Below are 15,477 nucleotides of genomic sequence, written 5' to 3' on the forward strand. Positions count from 1 at the left end.
CCCCATCCTGAAAGTTAATTTGTTTTGATTTTTGTTGTTTTCCCCTCCTCTCCCCCCCCCGCCCCCCGCTTTGTGAATTTATTCAGTTGAGGAACAAACTGAACCAGGAGCAGAATGCCAAGCTGCAGCAACAGAGGGAGTGTTTGAACAAGCGCAACTCGGAGGTGGCAGTCATGGATAAGCGTGTTAATGAGCTGCGAGAGCGCCTGTGGAAGAAAAAGGCAGCTCTGCAACAGAAAGAGAATGTACCAGTAAGTGTGGGATATTTAATAACAAAAAAATTAATTTCATTTGTGGCCTATACGGTCTGAAGTAAAAATTTGCTTGTGGGAAAGGCTGTTCAGATGTTAGACTTGTTTTTATCCATACATGACAGAAGTCTTGTATTATTAAAGTACTTTTCATGGTACATTGGTGTTAACCTACTTACTCTTTATGGACAAGAACTGTTTTTATGCTGTTGTGGATTATTTTTTTAGGTGGTGGGTGGGGGTTTTTTTGAGCTATTACTACCTCATGTTTATATCCCTTAAAGCTTTTTTTAAAAAGCATTTTTAATATTATAGTTTTTTGACTTATATTTCAAACTCTGATGGATGGATACTGCAGCATAACATTCTTCAAATTTTCTTTTTTTTTTCTCCAAAGGTTTCTTCAGATGGGAATTTACCACAGCCAGTGGCTTCGGCTCCAAGTCGAGTGGCAGCAGTAGGTCCTTATATCCAGTCCTCTACTATGCCACGTATTGCTTCCAGACCTGAACTTTTGGTGAAACCAGCATTTTCAGATGGGACACAAGCTTTGCAGGTACCTGATGGTCCACTGAAAACACAAACTCTCCCCAACATGAGGGCTGGGAGCAGTACACAAGCTAAAGCTCCTGCAGGTAATAGCTTACGACTAATATTTCTTCTCCAGAAATGTTTTGTTTTATCTACCAGCTCTATCTTTTTTAAGCAAAGTATTCTTTGAGATGTCAGCCTCACTACTTGCAATTTTCCTGCCCTGGATATATTTTATAAGCACTGAGGTTATATGATTTAATGTGTTATTAAGTAATCCTCTTAGTGAGCAATCTGAGTTGTTATATAGTGTAGAAAGTAGGAGGATTTTTCTGTAAACTAGCAATTTTTTTTTTTTTTTTAAATACTCCTAAAAACTATACAACAGTGTTTGAGTTTCTAGAGGCAGTTTTGGGACATACATGGTAACAACCTGGTGCCTGGACTTAAACTAGCAAAGCCAAGTTTTCTGATCATGCGTTTTGGAAATGGCACATGTAAAGGATTAACAAACTTTACAGGAAATATTATAAAGGAGGCAATTGATTGTACCACAGAAATAACAATAAACTTGCTGACATATTGAAGGTGTAGGAATATGGAGAGCTATAGGTCCAAACACCTGACACAAGGCTTGGACTCTCCTGCTATGAGTTAACAAATGGAGATTTCTATGGCTTTCTCCTATAACGTACAGTTCAGCTCCGTGAGAGTAGAAGTCTGGAGGAACTGGAGAGTTGCAACTATCTCTTCTGTGCTATCTTGGGAGGAGAAGACTTGCTTTTCAGCTGGGAGATAACAGAAACTCTGATCTTCCCAAAGGGAAAAAATGGAGGCTGAGCTTGTAAAATAGTTCTGTTTATTTTTTATTTCCATTTCTGGCAGATATTATTAAAGTAGCCATGACACAAAAAAAGTCCCAAATGTCTCTTGCTGTACTGAAGAATGAGGAACGGTTTCATTTTATCTGATTTGCAGATCCTAAAACTGCTGGAGTGGAATTTTAGCTCTAGTCCACACAAAATTTGAATTTTTGCTATAGGAATGTGTAGTGGTGTGCTATTTGAACTAAAACATGACTCCTTATTTTTTAGCATTTGGGCAGAATGGCTGCTTTCCTGGATAGTATCTGATACTTTGTCAGAATGAAACTTTTCTCCTGCTGCTTATCATTATTATTTAACTTTAATATTACTTACTATATTAGATGATTTAGAATTTAGTAGAGAGAATTTGGTGACATTTTTAAACTCATAGCAAGTTGCAAGCATTTTCTTAGTTATTTCTGAAGCAGATTGGGTGTCTACTCCGGTGCATGTAAAGATCAACTTTAATGCAATGCCTATATGCACATTGAACATACAGATGATTTTTCTACTGTTTTGGATATCACTGGCAGGATCTATTTATGCTTTAAAGCATCATGTTTTTCTTTGCGCGATTTATCTTTCTCATCCCTTCTTACCATCCTGTCACTTTTAACTTACTATAAATATCCAAGGAAGTTTTCTTACTAACTGGAAAGGAGGCAGTCTAGAGAAGTTTCTTGTCTGAATGCTGTAAGAGCAAACATGTGCGAAGACAAATAGTTTTGCTGCTGCTTTGATAGTTGTTTTTGAACTTGGTTTTGCATTCTCTTTTTAAAACAAATGAGCAAAAATCTGAAATGATAGTATTTATAGCAGTTAACCTGTAAATGATGCTTGTACACTGCCTAGACTTGACTCTTACAAAAAACCTACCTGTAATAAATAAGTCAATAGAAACATTATTTTAGATTAATCTGTTCCACTTGTTCTCTCCTAGGTTCTGTGGTCCCCAGTGCAAAACCTTCTCCATCTGCCACTGACTGGAGTAGTTCAAATGCAGACAATCATATTAGTCAAGGATCATCCTTGACTTCAGGAAAAGGAATTGTGAATAGTGAAGGACAAGGTATGTTCTTAAGTGCTTGGCTGGAATCTAATGATATCTCTCTCTTATAAATGCTTCAGTAAATATGTAGAATTCATTTGAGAGCACAAAAAAAAAAAGGATTATTGCCCTATAAGCTTCAGTATGATGTTTCAGGGATTTGAAAAAAAACCCAACTTCGTTTCAGGTGGTGAAATATACACTAATGCCTTCATACATGCTCCTGTTCAGTTTGTAAGATGCAGCATTTGGCAGGCCCTTGGGTCCTTAGCGCAGGGGTAGGATGGATACAAAAAGCATCCCTTGCATACACTGTCCTGAATATTGCACAGAACAGGACACTCTTCCTACAATTGTTTGTCACTTTTAAAAGTCTTCCCCTCTCTTTAACAACAGCTGAAGGAGAAACTTTTTTACGAGACAAAGAGAAAAAAGTGCGTCCGTTCTCAATGTTTGATTCTGTGGACCAGTCTGCTGGGCTGGGCACACTGAGAAAGAACCAGAGCAGCGAAGATCTCCTGCGAGAAGCACAGGTATGCAGGAAACTTGAACTACTGCATTCCATCTGACAGGGATTACTACACAGCTTTTCAAATATTGCTGTCGGGAAGCTCTTTGAAAAGTACCTAGGTCATCTTTTAAAAGACTACTTCTAAGGAAAGGAGCCTTTTAGGCTTTTGATGGCAGTTGGTAAATCAAAATCATTCCCTACAGTCACTGTGGTGAAAATCTAGGTTTTGATTGAACATGTTAAAATGGCTGGGTTACTTGTACTAGTGTGTATGCATATTTTTTTCTTTTCCCAAAGATTATATGCACAGAGGCATGGGGTTTTTAAAATCATTTATACACTTGTTTCACTGTTTAATGCAGCAGTTGTCCTTCAGATGTTTGTTTGCAGCAAGACTTCCCACCTAAATCTTGGCACAAGGGCACAATTTGATCAGGTAGGGGTGAAGTAACATGGAAGAACTGGGGATGACAAGTGCTCAGTTGGAAAACGAGCTTCTTGCCTACAGATGCCACTAAGTGCCTCCGCTATCTCTAGAGAAATTACTGTGCCTGGTATTGCTTGATGTTTTAAACATAGCTGCTACAGACAGAATTAAAGAGCAGAGGTTCAAAGTATAAACAACTATGATGATAACATGTTTCAAGAAGTCTCTTCATGTTTCCAGTGGTGTTGTAAACATTATTGCAGCAGCAGTAGAAATGCTAGATAGTGTGTTGTTCTTTGGGGATCTTTAGTACACCACAGCAGAAGTCCTAAAATATGTTTTGCTGTTTAATCTTAATTAACTTTTTTCTTTTTGTCTTTCAGACAGCCAATAAGAATGCAACAAAGGTACCACCACCTGTCCCCACTAAACCAAAACAGATAAACTTGCCTTACTTTGGTCAAGCCAGTCATCTGCAACCTTGTGATGCTAAGCTGGATGGAAACCTGCAGAAGCTGCCCTTGGCTATTGTAACTATGGGGAATAAACAAAAAACAGTGGCACAGCAGCCTTCCCATCCTCAGCAGATACAGCAAAGGATTTCTGTACCTCCTGCAGGTTCTTCCTCTAGCCAGGACCAAATTCTTCCCTCCTCCAAGCAGGAGAGTCCCCCAGCAGCAGCTGTGAGACCCTTTACCCCTCAGCCGTCCAAAGAGACCTCACTCCCACCATTTCGAAAGCCTCAAACTGTGGCTACAAGTTCAATTTATAGTATGTACACGCAACAGCAGACTCCTGGGAAGAACTTCCAGCAGGCAGTGCAGAGTGCTTTGACAAGGGCGCAGACCAGAGGACCGCACTTCCCAAGCAGTAAGCATGTGGCGCTCTACCTCTCTTCTGTCTTGATAAATCTCATATAGGTGTACTTTCCACCCGCTCTGTGGGTATGAAGCTGTCCTTCAGGGGAATTAAGCAGGTTAGTGCAGCCGTAAGAATCTTAGCTGGATCTTACATGCTGTATATCTGTGTTAACAAAAAGTGCAGGGTATCTGTCTTGCATTTGCCAGATAACTAATAGTAGACCTGGTTACCAGATTAATTCTGTTCAGTTGAGCATATTACTCTGCTTCTTTGCCCTATGGAGGTGAATCAGTTTGCATGTTCTTATTAGGTTTGTGGATCAAATACTCACACTTGTTGTTTCCCCACCCCTCCCTGAACTGCTTTACAGTGTATGGCAAACCTGTGATGGCAGGAGCTGGTGTACAGAATCAGCTGCCACAGACAGAGAACATCTATTCAAACCTCCAAGGCAAGCCAGGCAGTCCGGAGCCTGAGATAGAAACAACAGCCTCCACTCATGAGAATCATGAAACAGAGCGAATACCCCGTCCCCTTAGCCCAACCAAATTGCTGCCTTTCTTATCCAACCCATACCGCAACCAGAGTGATGCAGATCTGGAAGCACTACGGAAAAAGCTGTCCAATGCACCCAGACCACTGAAGAAACGTAGCTCCATTACTGAGCCAGAAGGACCTAATGGCCCCAATATTCAGAAGCTGTTGTATCAGAGGACCACTCTGGCTGCAATGGAGACTATCTCAGCTCCATCACATCCATCCAAACAGACGGCATCAGCTGCCAGTCCTGAAAGTCCAGCAGAAATCCCAAATCCTTATCTAAGTGCAGAATCGGAAAAAGAAACAGCTACTTCTATGCCAGAACCAGCCATTGCTGAGGAAGCAGAAGACACACCAGCAGATCAGAGTGAAGCTGTTCTTCCCTCCGTGGCTTTGGACACTGTACCTGAAGGAGTATCAGATAGTGGTGAACTCACGCAGCCGAAAACAGAAGAACCAAGCCTAGAAGCTTCACTGCCACTGGAGATATACATGGAAGAATATCCTCCATACCCACCACCTCCCTATCCATCAGGGGAACCAGAGAGTTTGGGAGAGGACTCATTCAATATGAGGCCTCCTGAAGTTACTGGACAATTTTCCTTGCCTCCTGTAAGTATTAGTTAGCCTACAACTTGGGTACCCTGTCAGTAAATCCTCTCAAGGTCTGCCATAAATCCTGTGTGTTGTATTGTAGAGCTTAATAAGATGTGGGTGAACAGTCACACAAATAGTCTAGAAGTCTCTCTGTGGGTATCTGTTCTATTTGTGTGATGCTCTTATCTCCAGAGTGAATGACAGTAATGAAAAGTATCTGTTGTCTCTACAATTAATGACATGATGATAAGTTTCAAATGGAATTTGATACACAAATAGTAAAACTCTTCTGGGCTATAAGGAACGTTTCTTATAGAAGTCTGTATACTGCATCCAAACTATACTTTCTTCTTAATAGAAATTGAAGTTAATTTTTGAGGCACAGATACAGATTTCAGAAGCATTTCACTCTATTGCTGGTAGGAGATGGAAACTGATTATCTTAATCCTGGATTGCATTTGTTTATCTGAAAGTGCCTTGCTCCAAAAATATGGAGAAATAGACTTCTTTAGTTTCTGCTTTAAAAACTCGTTTGTAGACATCAACTGCTTGCATTTCTTCTACTGAAATGTTTTCTGAATTTTTCTTTGGAACCTGATTTAACATCAGTCAGTTCTCAAGTTGCATCAAAATGGAGTCTCTTTGGGCTAAGGGTAGGCAGCATTTTACCATCTTGTTTGTTTTAGAAGTTTATATCTGTGTGTGTGGTATGGTTATCTCGCTGTTGTAGAACAGAAATGCTTACTGCTTTCAGTTCCTCAAAGAGTTTCTTTTAAAACATATCATTAATAGAATTTTAATAATTTGATACATGAAAGTGTTTTTTCCTCCATCACCTTAGTGCAGAGGAGTTAAAAGCTTTAAATATGCTTTTTAACCTTGTAATTTCTGCATGGAATAGTCATTGCATGTTTTCATGCTTTAAAGACATTGTCCTTGCTCCCTATTGCAAGGAAACTTGAGTGGTAGGATTTCCTAAATTGTAAGGACTCGTTTCTGGTTGGTTTTGTAATAATTCTGTGATGATGAGAAGAAACCAGCCCAACTTCTTGATTTCATATTTAAATACTTGAATTGTGCTGACAGGCTCTTTCTTTAAAAAGCCTCTACTTTTGATATTATGTATAAATTAACAGGCAAAAGAGTATTTTCTGGGAATCTCTTCTTGTATATCTTAATTTCACATGTTTGCTCTTGCAAAACATGAGTCATTTCTATTCATCTTTGCTTGGACATCTGTCAGAAATTTACATACCCTTATGAATAGTGCTTATTGCTGCTGCACATCCAGCTGGGGAGAGTGCTGAGCTAATGTGTGCATTCTCTAAAGGAGAGAGTACAAACTCAGCTATAGAAATACTTGGTTTCCAGTATCACTGGGAGCATCTAAAGCATTTCTACACTTGGTTCTATACTCTTTCCAAAACCATTTGCCATAACTGTTTATGTTCCTGGTAACATCTGCTAAACTTAGGAAAATGTTAGGCGCTTGACATCGGTGTTTAAAAAGTAGTGTACTTCATGGAGTATACTACATGGTTTGTGTAACAGCTTTAACAGCTAATGCTGAAATGGTCTGAATAAAAAAAAAAAATTACATTTTTTCCTGATCTTCAGGGATTTGGGAGCTTTATTATTTCAGTGGTTTGTTTGATCAAGGTGACTTCTGTATTTGAGTTGAATAGTGACCTTGTCTAGAGATAAAGGCAGAGATCTTTCATAACATGCCTAAAGTACTATATTTGTAATGTCTTGGAGAATTTGTAGAAAATAGTCTAAATTTTGTATTAAACACTGCCTTAATTGGTAATTTCTGATGTCATTTCCAAGTAAGCAATTCTGTATTCTTGTTCTTCCCAGGAAAAAAGTGCCTGTAACTTGTGTTACCTTTTCACAGGGGAAAAGGACGAACTTGCGTAAAACTGGCTCTGAGAGAATTGGTCACGGAATGAGAGTGAAATTCAATCCCCTCGCATTGCTTCTGGACTCATCTTTGGAGGGGGAGTTTGATCTTGTGCAGAGAATAATTTACGAGGTACAAATGCAGACTTGTACAGGAAGGAATAGCAATCTTGGTTCAAACTGGGAAGTCACAGCTTTTCTGCACTGGGGAAGCTAAAACAGTAGTGCAAAACCTAGATCTGCCCTTGAGGACATGCAGAGTCCTAACAGGACGTGGCCACTTGGAGGTTGATTTTAAAAATGTGTTAAATCCACACTGGGTATTTAGCATCAAGACTATAAATCTGCAGGACAACTTTTCCGTCATTTCTTATGTAGTGTTTCATCCCCTGTCTGGCGTGTTATCAGATAATTTGATAAGCAAAATCCACATGAGTGTTGCTTACAGTTAAATAGTCAAATGGCAGAAATTTGTTGTAAATGCTTTTACTAAGTTATCAAGGTACTATTTCTCTGAACTGCTTTACGTTCTTACTGTTAAAAGGAGACTGCAAGCTTATATGTGAGTCTTCTTGCAAGATTGGCTACTGCTGTATTTTCTGCCTGTTGCTCATGTCCTTCATAGATACATGGCTCAAAAATCATATTTCAGAATAAGACAACTTATTGCTATATGTGAAGAGATGTTTATTGTAGAGAGTTTCACCAGAATGTGAATGGCTCCTTTTCTTGCTGAATAGGTTGAAGATCCTAGCATGCCGAACGATGAAGGGATTACTGCACTGCACAACGCTGTGTGTGCTGGGCACACAGAAATTGTGAAGTTCCTGGTGCAGTTTGGTGTGAACGTGAATGCTGCAGATAGTGATGGATGGTAAGGCTTTCTTTCAGTACCTTACAGAGGCTCCCCACAAGACTGCTGCAGCTGGGGGGCTGCTACAGGTCCCTCAGACGGTCCCTCAGTTTGCTCCTATAGAGCTGGCAACAACTTTTCCATAGTAAAGCAACAGCAGTTCTCTGTGGCATGTCACATGAGAAGGTGCAGAGGAGGAAATAGGCAAATTATATTAATATTCCCTATATGAAAAAAGTGTGTGCCTGAGGCCTAGTAGGATGGATACAGTTGTCAGGAAACTGCTCTCTTTCTTTGAGATACTGAAGATAGTTTATGTATAATGAGCTGTTGAAATTCCTGATGTCCTCTCTCTGAGAGAGCCTGTAGCTTACACATGCTCTCGGCAGTATCTAGCCCTGCAAGCTCTCCTCAGTTCTATGTTCCGTGTTTGGACAACTTAAAACCAAAACAAAGCAGAAAACCACAACCTTCAAGCTAGGCTTGTAACTGATGATGGGTTACAAATCCTTCTTAAGGTAGCTAGGGAGCTTATTTACAAAAGGCTAGGGGAGGGGGGCAGCAATTTTGACTATTATTTCTGCCTGTAACAGAAGTGTCTAAGTCTCAAGACCAAATAAAGATGCTTGTTGTCCTTCAGCCTCAGTAGTTATCCCAATTACCTGCGCTTGTCACCAAGTCAGGTCTTGGAAGTAATTATCTATAGGTTGTAAGAGGCATGATGTCAGGAAGATTTCCAAGTGTTTTTTTAATAGTGATATATTTTTTTATTTTTTATTGCCTTAATGCATGTTCTTAAAATGTTAATGGATTAGAAAAAGGTAGCATAACTAGAGATCCATATGGAAACCGAGCTTCAGGTCTCAAGCAGCTCTTGGTAACTCCCATTATCTGTGAAAAGCAATTGCTCTTGACAGTCCTGGGTTAAGTGCTTCTGGTGGGAAGCCTTCAGCAATGCAGTACTGAGTGCTGGAGGTCACGCACAAAAGCAGTTTGCCCCTAGGAGTCTGTAAGCCCTGCTATAAGCATTAAAAGTAATGTGTCATCTTTTCCTTTTTGACTTGCAGGACCCCATTACACTGTGCAGCATCTTGCAATAACGTGCAGGTGTGCAAGTTCCTGGTGGAGTCAGGTGCAGCTGTATTTGCGATGACCTACAGTGACATGCAGACGGCTGCAGACAAGTGTGAGGAAATGGAAGAAGGCTATACGCAGTGCTCCCAGTTCTTATATGGTAGGTGATGACAGCTGAGTTACGGAGCGTGCTAGGGACTCACCTGGCACCTCTTGGTATGGCTTTCATGAGGACTGCTAAGTTGCACACTGAGGTTGTGTGCCCATGCTTCAAGTTTCTCTTGGAAAGAGAGAGGTTTTAGCCAGCTTCTTGTCACAAAATGAGGTCCATCAAGACTAACCTTCTAATATTGAACCTGTAGAGAAGATCTGAGTAACAAAACATTCCCCTGCGTTAAAAACTTTGACATGAGTTAAAAGCGTACGTCGTCAAATATGTTAGTGTGAGGTGATGCTTAGGTGAATCTTAACACATAAGTACTTTTTTTACATAAAAAGTGGTATGGATATCTCAGTAGGCGGTTCATATCTGCTACCTGGTGTCTTTAAATGAATATTTCCTAATGTGCACTTTAGAACCAAGAAAGGTTTTGCCAAGTTTTTGCCTTAATGAAGGTTAGTAAGCACTGAATTTGACTTTATCTTTCTGACCTTTTTCTTCTCTTGCATTTGAAAAGAAATCCCATATTAAATTTAGATTTTATTCAAATAGTAAGATTACAGGGAAACTATCTTTTTAACTGAGAGGATAAATTCCCCCTAGGGTGTGATGAGTGTTAGTCAATGAGGTTTGAAATCGCTTTACTGTATGTTTTGTATGTAATGAGGTTTTAAATTACTTTTCTGTATGTTTTGTATGTAGTGCTTGTCCTCTAGGTACCTACCAGCTGGAGTGTCATCTATCTGTAAGAGGTTAGAGTAGTAGCAGTGTAATATGGCATAAAAAGCTGTAATACAGCCTTCTGGTTTGGTGGAACGTGCAAGATCTGAGTTCCTATAAGCTGCTCAGCCAGCATATTTCAAAACAGTCTGTCCAGCTATCCTCACTAAGCTTGAAAACTCTATCTATTGGTGCCAAATATATCATTTTCCCTATGAAGGGAGGGAGCCTATTTAACTAGCATCAAAATCTGTGGGTTAAGCAAAACTTCATTTAGTTTTATATCCAGACTCCAGTGGGTGGTCACATCAGCAAATGCCCAAGGAAGATTGTAGGACTAGATTAAAAATACTTGTCTGATATTTCTTATGGTTTTACCTCTGATATGAGTTGAGAGATGGTATCTTTGTGTTGAATAGGTCTTGAGATTTCTTTGGGGAATTTATCTAATTCAGGTAAACAGCCCACAAGATCCTGTGGGAAGGAGCTCCATGGCTTTATTATATATAGCATGAAGAAACACACTGTGTTTCTGGGGGGGGTTTTTGGACTCACCATCTCGTGGTCTCACTTTATACTCTTTTTTTTTTTTTGTTGGCTTTGGGATTTTTGTGTGTGTTTATGAGATACTTTTCAATGGGTCCTGAAAGGACTGTAAGGCTTTGGCTTATTGCCAGCTTTTCTAAATTGAAACCATTGAAACTAAGGTATCTCTTGATACACTGGCTGTTCAGCTATCATATTTTCCATATTGTTCCATTAGGAATTAATCCTATTGTAAGTCTGTTTCTGATTGCCTATAGTTATAGTAAGAAATTAATTCAATGTCTAAATCTGTTTATTGCTGTGAAAGAAGTTTGGGGATGTGTATCTGTTTCCAGAATGGATACCACATTAAAACCTGGCCCTCTAAACTCATCTGTAAGGTGAGAAACTTTGGTGTAATTCATTGAATCACCTAATCCCCTTTTGTTGTAAATGATGCACAATACTGAATATCATCAACAAGTACAGGCAGGCTTAAATAAAACCACCAGTCTTTTAGCACTGATTAAATGACAAGTCTGATGCTGCTGAATTACGTAATTTTTCACTTTCTAAGATTTAATGCCTGTGCTGTCTCTAAGAGCATGTTTGCTCTGCTACCCTGGTGTGACTGTTAATACTTTTTTAGAAGACCAGGTCCATTGTGTGAATCTTCTGTCTGCTTCAATGTTCAGTGCTCAGTCTTACCTTCCACATGGATGCAGAGCACAGCTTTTGCCATATCTTTAGTTATACCAAATGCAAAGCAAGTTTCTCAGAGCAGAACTAAGCATACAGTGGAAGTAATTTAATTTTACATGATGAGCTGGTATGCAGAATAAAGAACTTGATTTGAGCAGATGCTTCCTTTAGCAGACATAGGTAAGAATCTCATACAATAGGTTGTAATAGGTGAGAGATGGAAAGGGAGATGACAAGGTTTGTGATATGATGTGCAGCATATTCTTTGCTCTTGGCAATACCAAAACCAAACAAAAACTGCAGTAGGATTCAGTATTTTAAAACGGAATAATTATGTAAGAGAAAGTTTGTATAACAGTTGATTAAGATACTTTTTCCAGTTTGCTGCTTAGAAGATGAGGTATGTGTACAGGAAGAACAGTATTTCATCTTTGGCTACAGCTGGAGAACGAGCAAGTTCTAAATAGCATCTGCAAGGCATATGCATGTTCTCCAAAACACCTTGGTTCAGAAGTAATTTAACAGAATTGTGTTTGTGATGTCAGTGTTTAAAAAAAATAATTAAAATAGTGGCAGAAATTAAGAACTGTTGAGATAAAGGCAGCTGGTGGGTAGCAGACATCTTTTAGGTATTATAGGTCTGAGGTGCAACTTGTTTTAAAGTTCTGGAATAAAGCGACACAGGTGGCAAATGATACCTCAAGCATCAAAATGATAGTGGTGATCAACATAAGCAGGTATTGCTGTCTCCCTCTGACAGATGGAGGTTACTGATGAACTAAGAGTACAAACAGGTATTTCTTGCTCATCACTTAGGTGTAGGAAGTGTGAACACTAGCACAAAAATATAACCTTGTATCAATCAGTGCTCCTCTCTGCACTTACCTTGTGTTTTTTGAACACTGTAAGGAAGGAATTTGTCTGTCATGTGCAAGGGCTAACTTCACAATGCCACCTTTTCCAGGACTGACTTTCAGTAGGCTGATGACAACAAGGTGTGCTAATTGTGATAGGAACTGAGGTTGTGGGGTTGTTCGTTTTCTTTTCCTGGACTGCTCTCCAGTAAGAATACAGCAGTCTTTCCAACTGTTGTATTTTTTCTTTTTTTGTAAACTTTTTTTGAGCTGCTCAGTGTTTTTAATGTTACAGGAGTCCAGGAGAAAATGGGGATAATGAACAAAGGAGTGATTTATGGCCTCTGGGATTATGAGGCTCAGAATGATGATGAGCTCTCCATGAAAGAGGGAGATTGCATGACAATCCTGCGCCGGGAAGATGAAGATGAAATTGAGTGGTGGTGGGCACGGCTGAATGACAAGGAAGGCTATGTTCCCCGCAACCTGCTAGGGGTGAGTCCTTGATATTTCCAGAGTCAAAACCCCCACCCCACTATGTAGCGTATACACAGCATTATTCTCATGCATCTAGGTTAAGTGCAATTTCAGAAGTCAGGAGGAAGGAGCTGATGTTCTCCACTTATTCATCTGGGGAATTGAATACCTTGGGAGAGTGGGTTAACACCCTGTTTAGGTACCTAACACAGATCATATTAATGTGGGCATAAAACAACAACATGTATCACCACCCTTCTACACACAGCAGGTTCTAATACTAACCTTGTCTCACCATCTTAGAGAAAAAACCCCTACTTTTATCTGAACACGACATGTGCATAAGCTTTTGTTTAGCAGGGGAAACCCGGTTCTGTTTGCATCTTTTAGAAAGTGATGTACTGGCACAAAGGGCCCTAACAACTGAAGCTTGTATGACGAATGAGTCACAAGTCCTTTTCTGTCTGGGTGTACACAGTGCACCTTGTGATCCAAGATAGTTTCACAGAGAGTTTTAAGACAAACACTGAAAAATTCTGTTGTTTTTTTTTCTAGTGTTGAAAGAGAGATCGCATTGCCAAATATAGGCAGATCTTTTTCTCCTATGTTCTTTAAGTAATATTCAACCATATGTCAAAGGTCTTAAATGAATGGCCTCTCCTTTCCTCATCACCTTCTGTACTACCTCTTTTATTCAGAACAACTATGTACAAATAATAGATACTTACAATTATGTCCCCATATTTCTCCTCCTGGCTGAGTTGCTAGAAAACTATAGCAGATGGACACATGTATAAAAATTCCATTAAGTTTTTTTCTACATATCCAGCTGCCCTGCTGCTGGAGATAAGAGGTTCTGCCAATGCTAAAGATTAACAGCTGTGAATTTTAGCTGATTGATGTATGATGCTTGAAAGAGGCTGAACCTCCTTCCTCATTCAGATAATCCTTACTCTTAAACCAGTTAGATTTTGCAGAGTGACTCTATCTAATGCAAAATCAGTTTTCATTTCTGTATCACTTTCAGGTCAGGCCTACCCACAATGTACTGTAAAGTTCTCCCTAACATAGGACTTCTGCTCAGTTTTTTTCCTCTCCAAACAAACATGTTTAAATTGAGAGCAGCCATCAGCCTTGCACAGTAAGGTCAGAAAGGTGAGAAAGGGCAGTGTTTTTTCCTGCCCCAGGGTGAATTGTGCATGTGCTACTTCTTCATAAGCTTGCACGCTCAGCGTGAGCGCAGGCATGTGAGAACACAAGCAGCATTTGTGCTTCTGCAATAAAAAGCACAAGGCAACACAGCTTAAACTGGGGATCACAACTCATCCTTCTAAGCATAACACAGTCTGAACAGAACCTTTGGGGAAAACCTCTCAAGCCCAATATTACCTGTTACACTCTTGTGTCTGTTCAGTTGTTCTAGTACTGCTACCAAACTTTGTGGTTATTTTTCAAAAGCAATTACTGGACTCTTAACATAGCAGCTGAAATCTAGGCTAAATGTTCAGCACAGAGGAAAATGTTTGGTAGTTTAATATATTCATATATTAAGTTGTATTTTTATCACAGTTGCTTTATCCTTTTGCAGTTAAGTGCACTGAATAAAAACAAGGATGAAATTATCTGCATCAGTACTCTACCCGTAGTGACTCACTAGCTCCCTAAGCTGTGTGAGAGCTCTAAAACTGAATGCAAATAAGATAATACTGTCAAAATACTGACTTCTTAATACCAAATGAAATCTTTTTAACACTATTGGGTGTTATGCTACTGCAACTGCCTGACTTCATCTCTGTTAGTTGTGAAATCGTAGCAGGCTGAGACAAACTGTGGGTGAAGTTGTTGGTCTTCTCTTAATCATTAGCTGACTATGAAAAAGGAGGAAGAGTCTGGTTGAAGAGGGAAGAGGGCATCTTTAAGGAGAACTTTAGCTGAAAAACCCCAGGATATAATGTAGACATGCATTGCCATTTTGAGCATGGAGGATTCATCTTTCCTTACTGTATAAAGTGTATCTTTCTATTTTTATATGTCAGTAGCCACGCTTTGCAGAGCAGTAGTTGTTCCCACAGCCCTTTGCAAGAGGGAGCCAAGAGCTTCCCAAGCATCTTGGCAGGGCTGTGTGCTGTGTCCCATCAATCGTCACCCTGCAGCTGAGGCTGTCTCTGTACCTCTGTGTGTAGCCAGAATGTGAGAATAGCACATAGCTCAAGGGCCACAGGATGGCAGCTACTGATTTACTGCCAGCTGGTTAAATGAATTTAACTGGCCACCCACTATGCCCTAACTAAAGCACAGCTCCTACAGTTCCAGGGTCCTTATGCAGCCAGATGTTTCCAGCTTGCCCAAAGCTATAGATATGTAAAGGCTGATAGGCATTGAGAGAAAGAAAGCAAAATGGACTTTAATACCTCTCTATTTCCATTTATAAAACAGGGAAAAATCCTATAGTTCACTGAACACAAAAGTCTCTTGACTTACAAAGCCACATGCTTTTCCTAGCCCACCCATCTGGGTAGAGCTGAAGGTACCGAATTACGTGCTGTTCAATACCTTCCTTTTGTACTGACAGGGTTA

At 39.8% G+C, this 15,477-nt stretch overlaps 1 protein-coding gene across 1 annotated transcript in view; it reads left to right on the forward strand.

The window, feature by feature from the left end:
- Window positions 1-15,477, forward strand: part of TP53BP2 (tumor protein p53 binding protein 2) — a 49,253-nt gene that overhangs the window by 32,787 nt on the left and 989 nt on the right. The window contains exons 8-17 of the mRNA XM_074817810.1: window positions 87-251; window positions 649-886; window positions 2,589-2,717; window positions 3,093-3,229; window positions 4,018-4,504; window positions 4,866-5,647; window positions 7,531-7,668; window positions 8,276-8,409; window positions 9,456-9,622; window positions 12,719-12,918. Coding sequence (XP_074673911.1) covers window positions 87-251; window positions 649-886; window positions 2,589-2,717; window positions 3,093-3,229; window positions 4,018-4,504; window positions 4,866-5,647; window positions 7,531-7,668; window positions 8,276-8,409; window positions 9,456-9,622; window positions 12,719-12,918 — 2,577 coding nt within the window. The remainder of the gene's footprint in view (window positions 1-86; window positions 252-648; window positions 887-2,588; window positions 2,718-3,092; window positions 3,230-4,017; window positions 4,505-4,865; window positions 5,648-7,530; window positions 7,669-8,275; window positions 8,410-9,455; window positions 9,623-12,718; window positions 12,919-15,477) is intronic.

This window comes from Strix aluco, chromosome 3 (assembly GCF_031877795.1).
Source record: "Strix aluco isolate bStrAlu1 chromosome 3, bStrAlu1.hap1, whole genome shotgun sequence".
Lineage (NCBI taxonomy): Eukaryota > Metazoa > Chordata > Aves > Strigiformes > Strigidae > Strix > Strix aluco.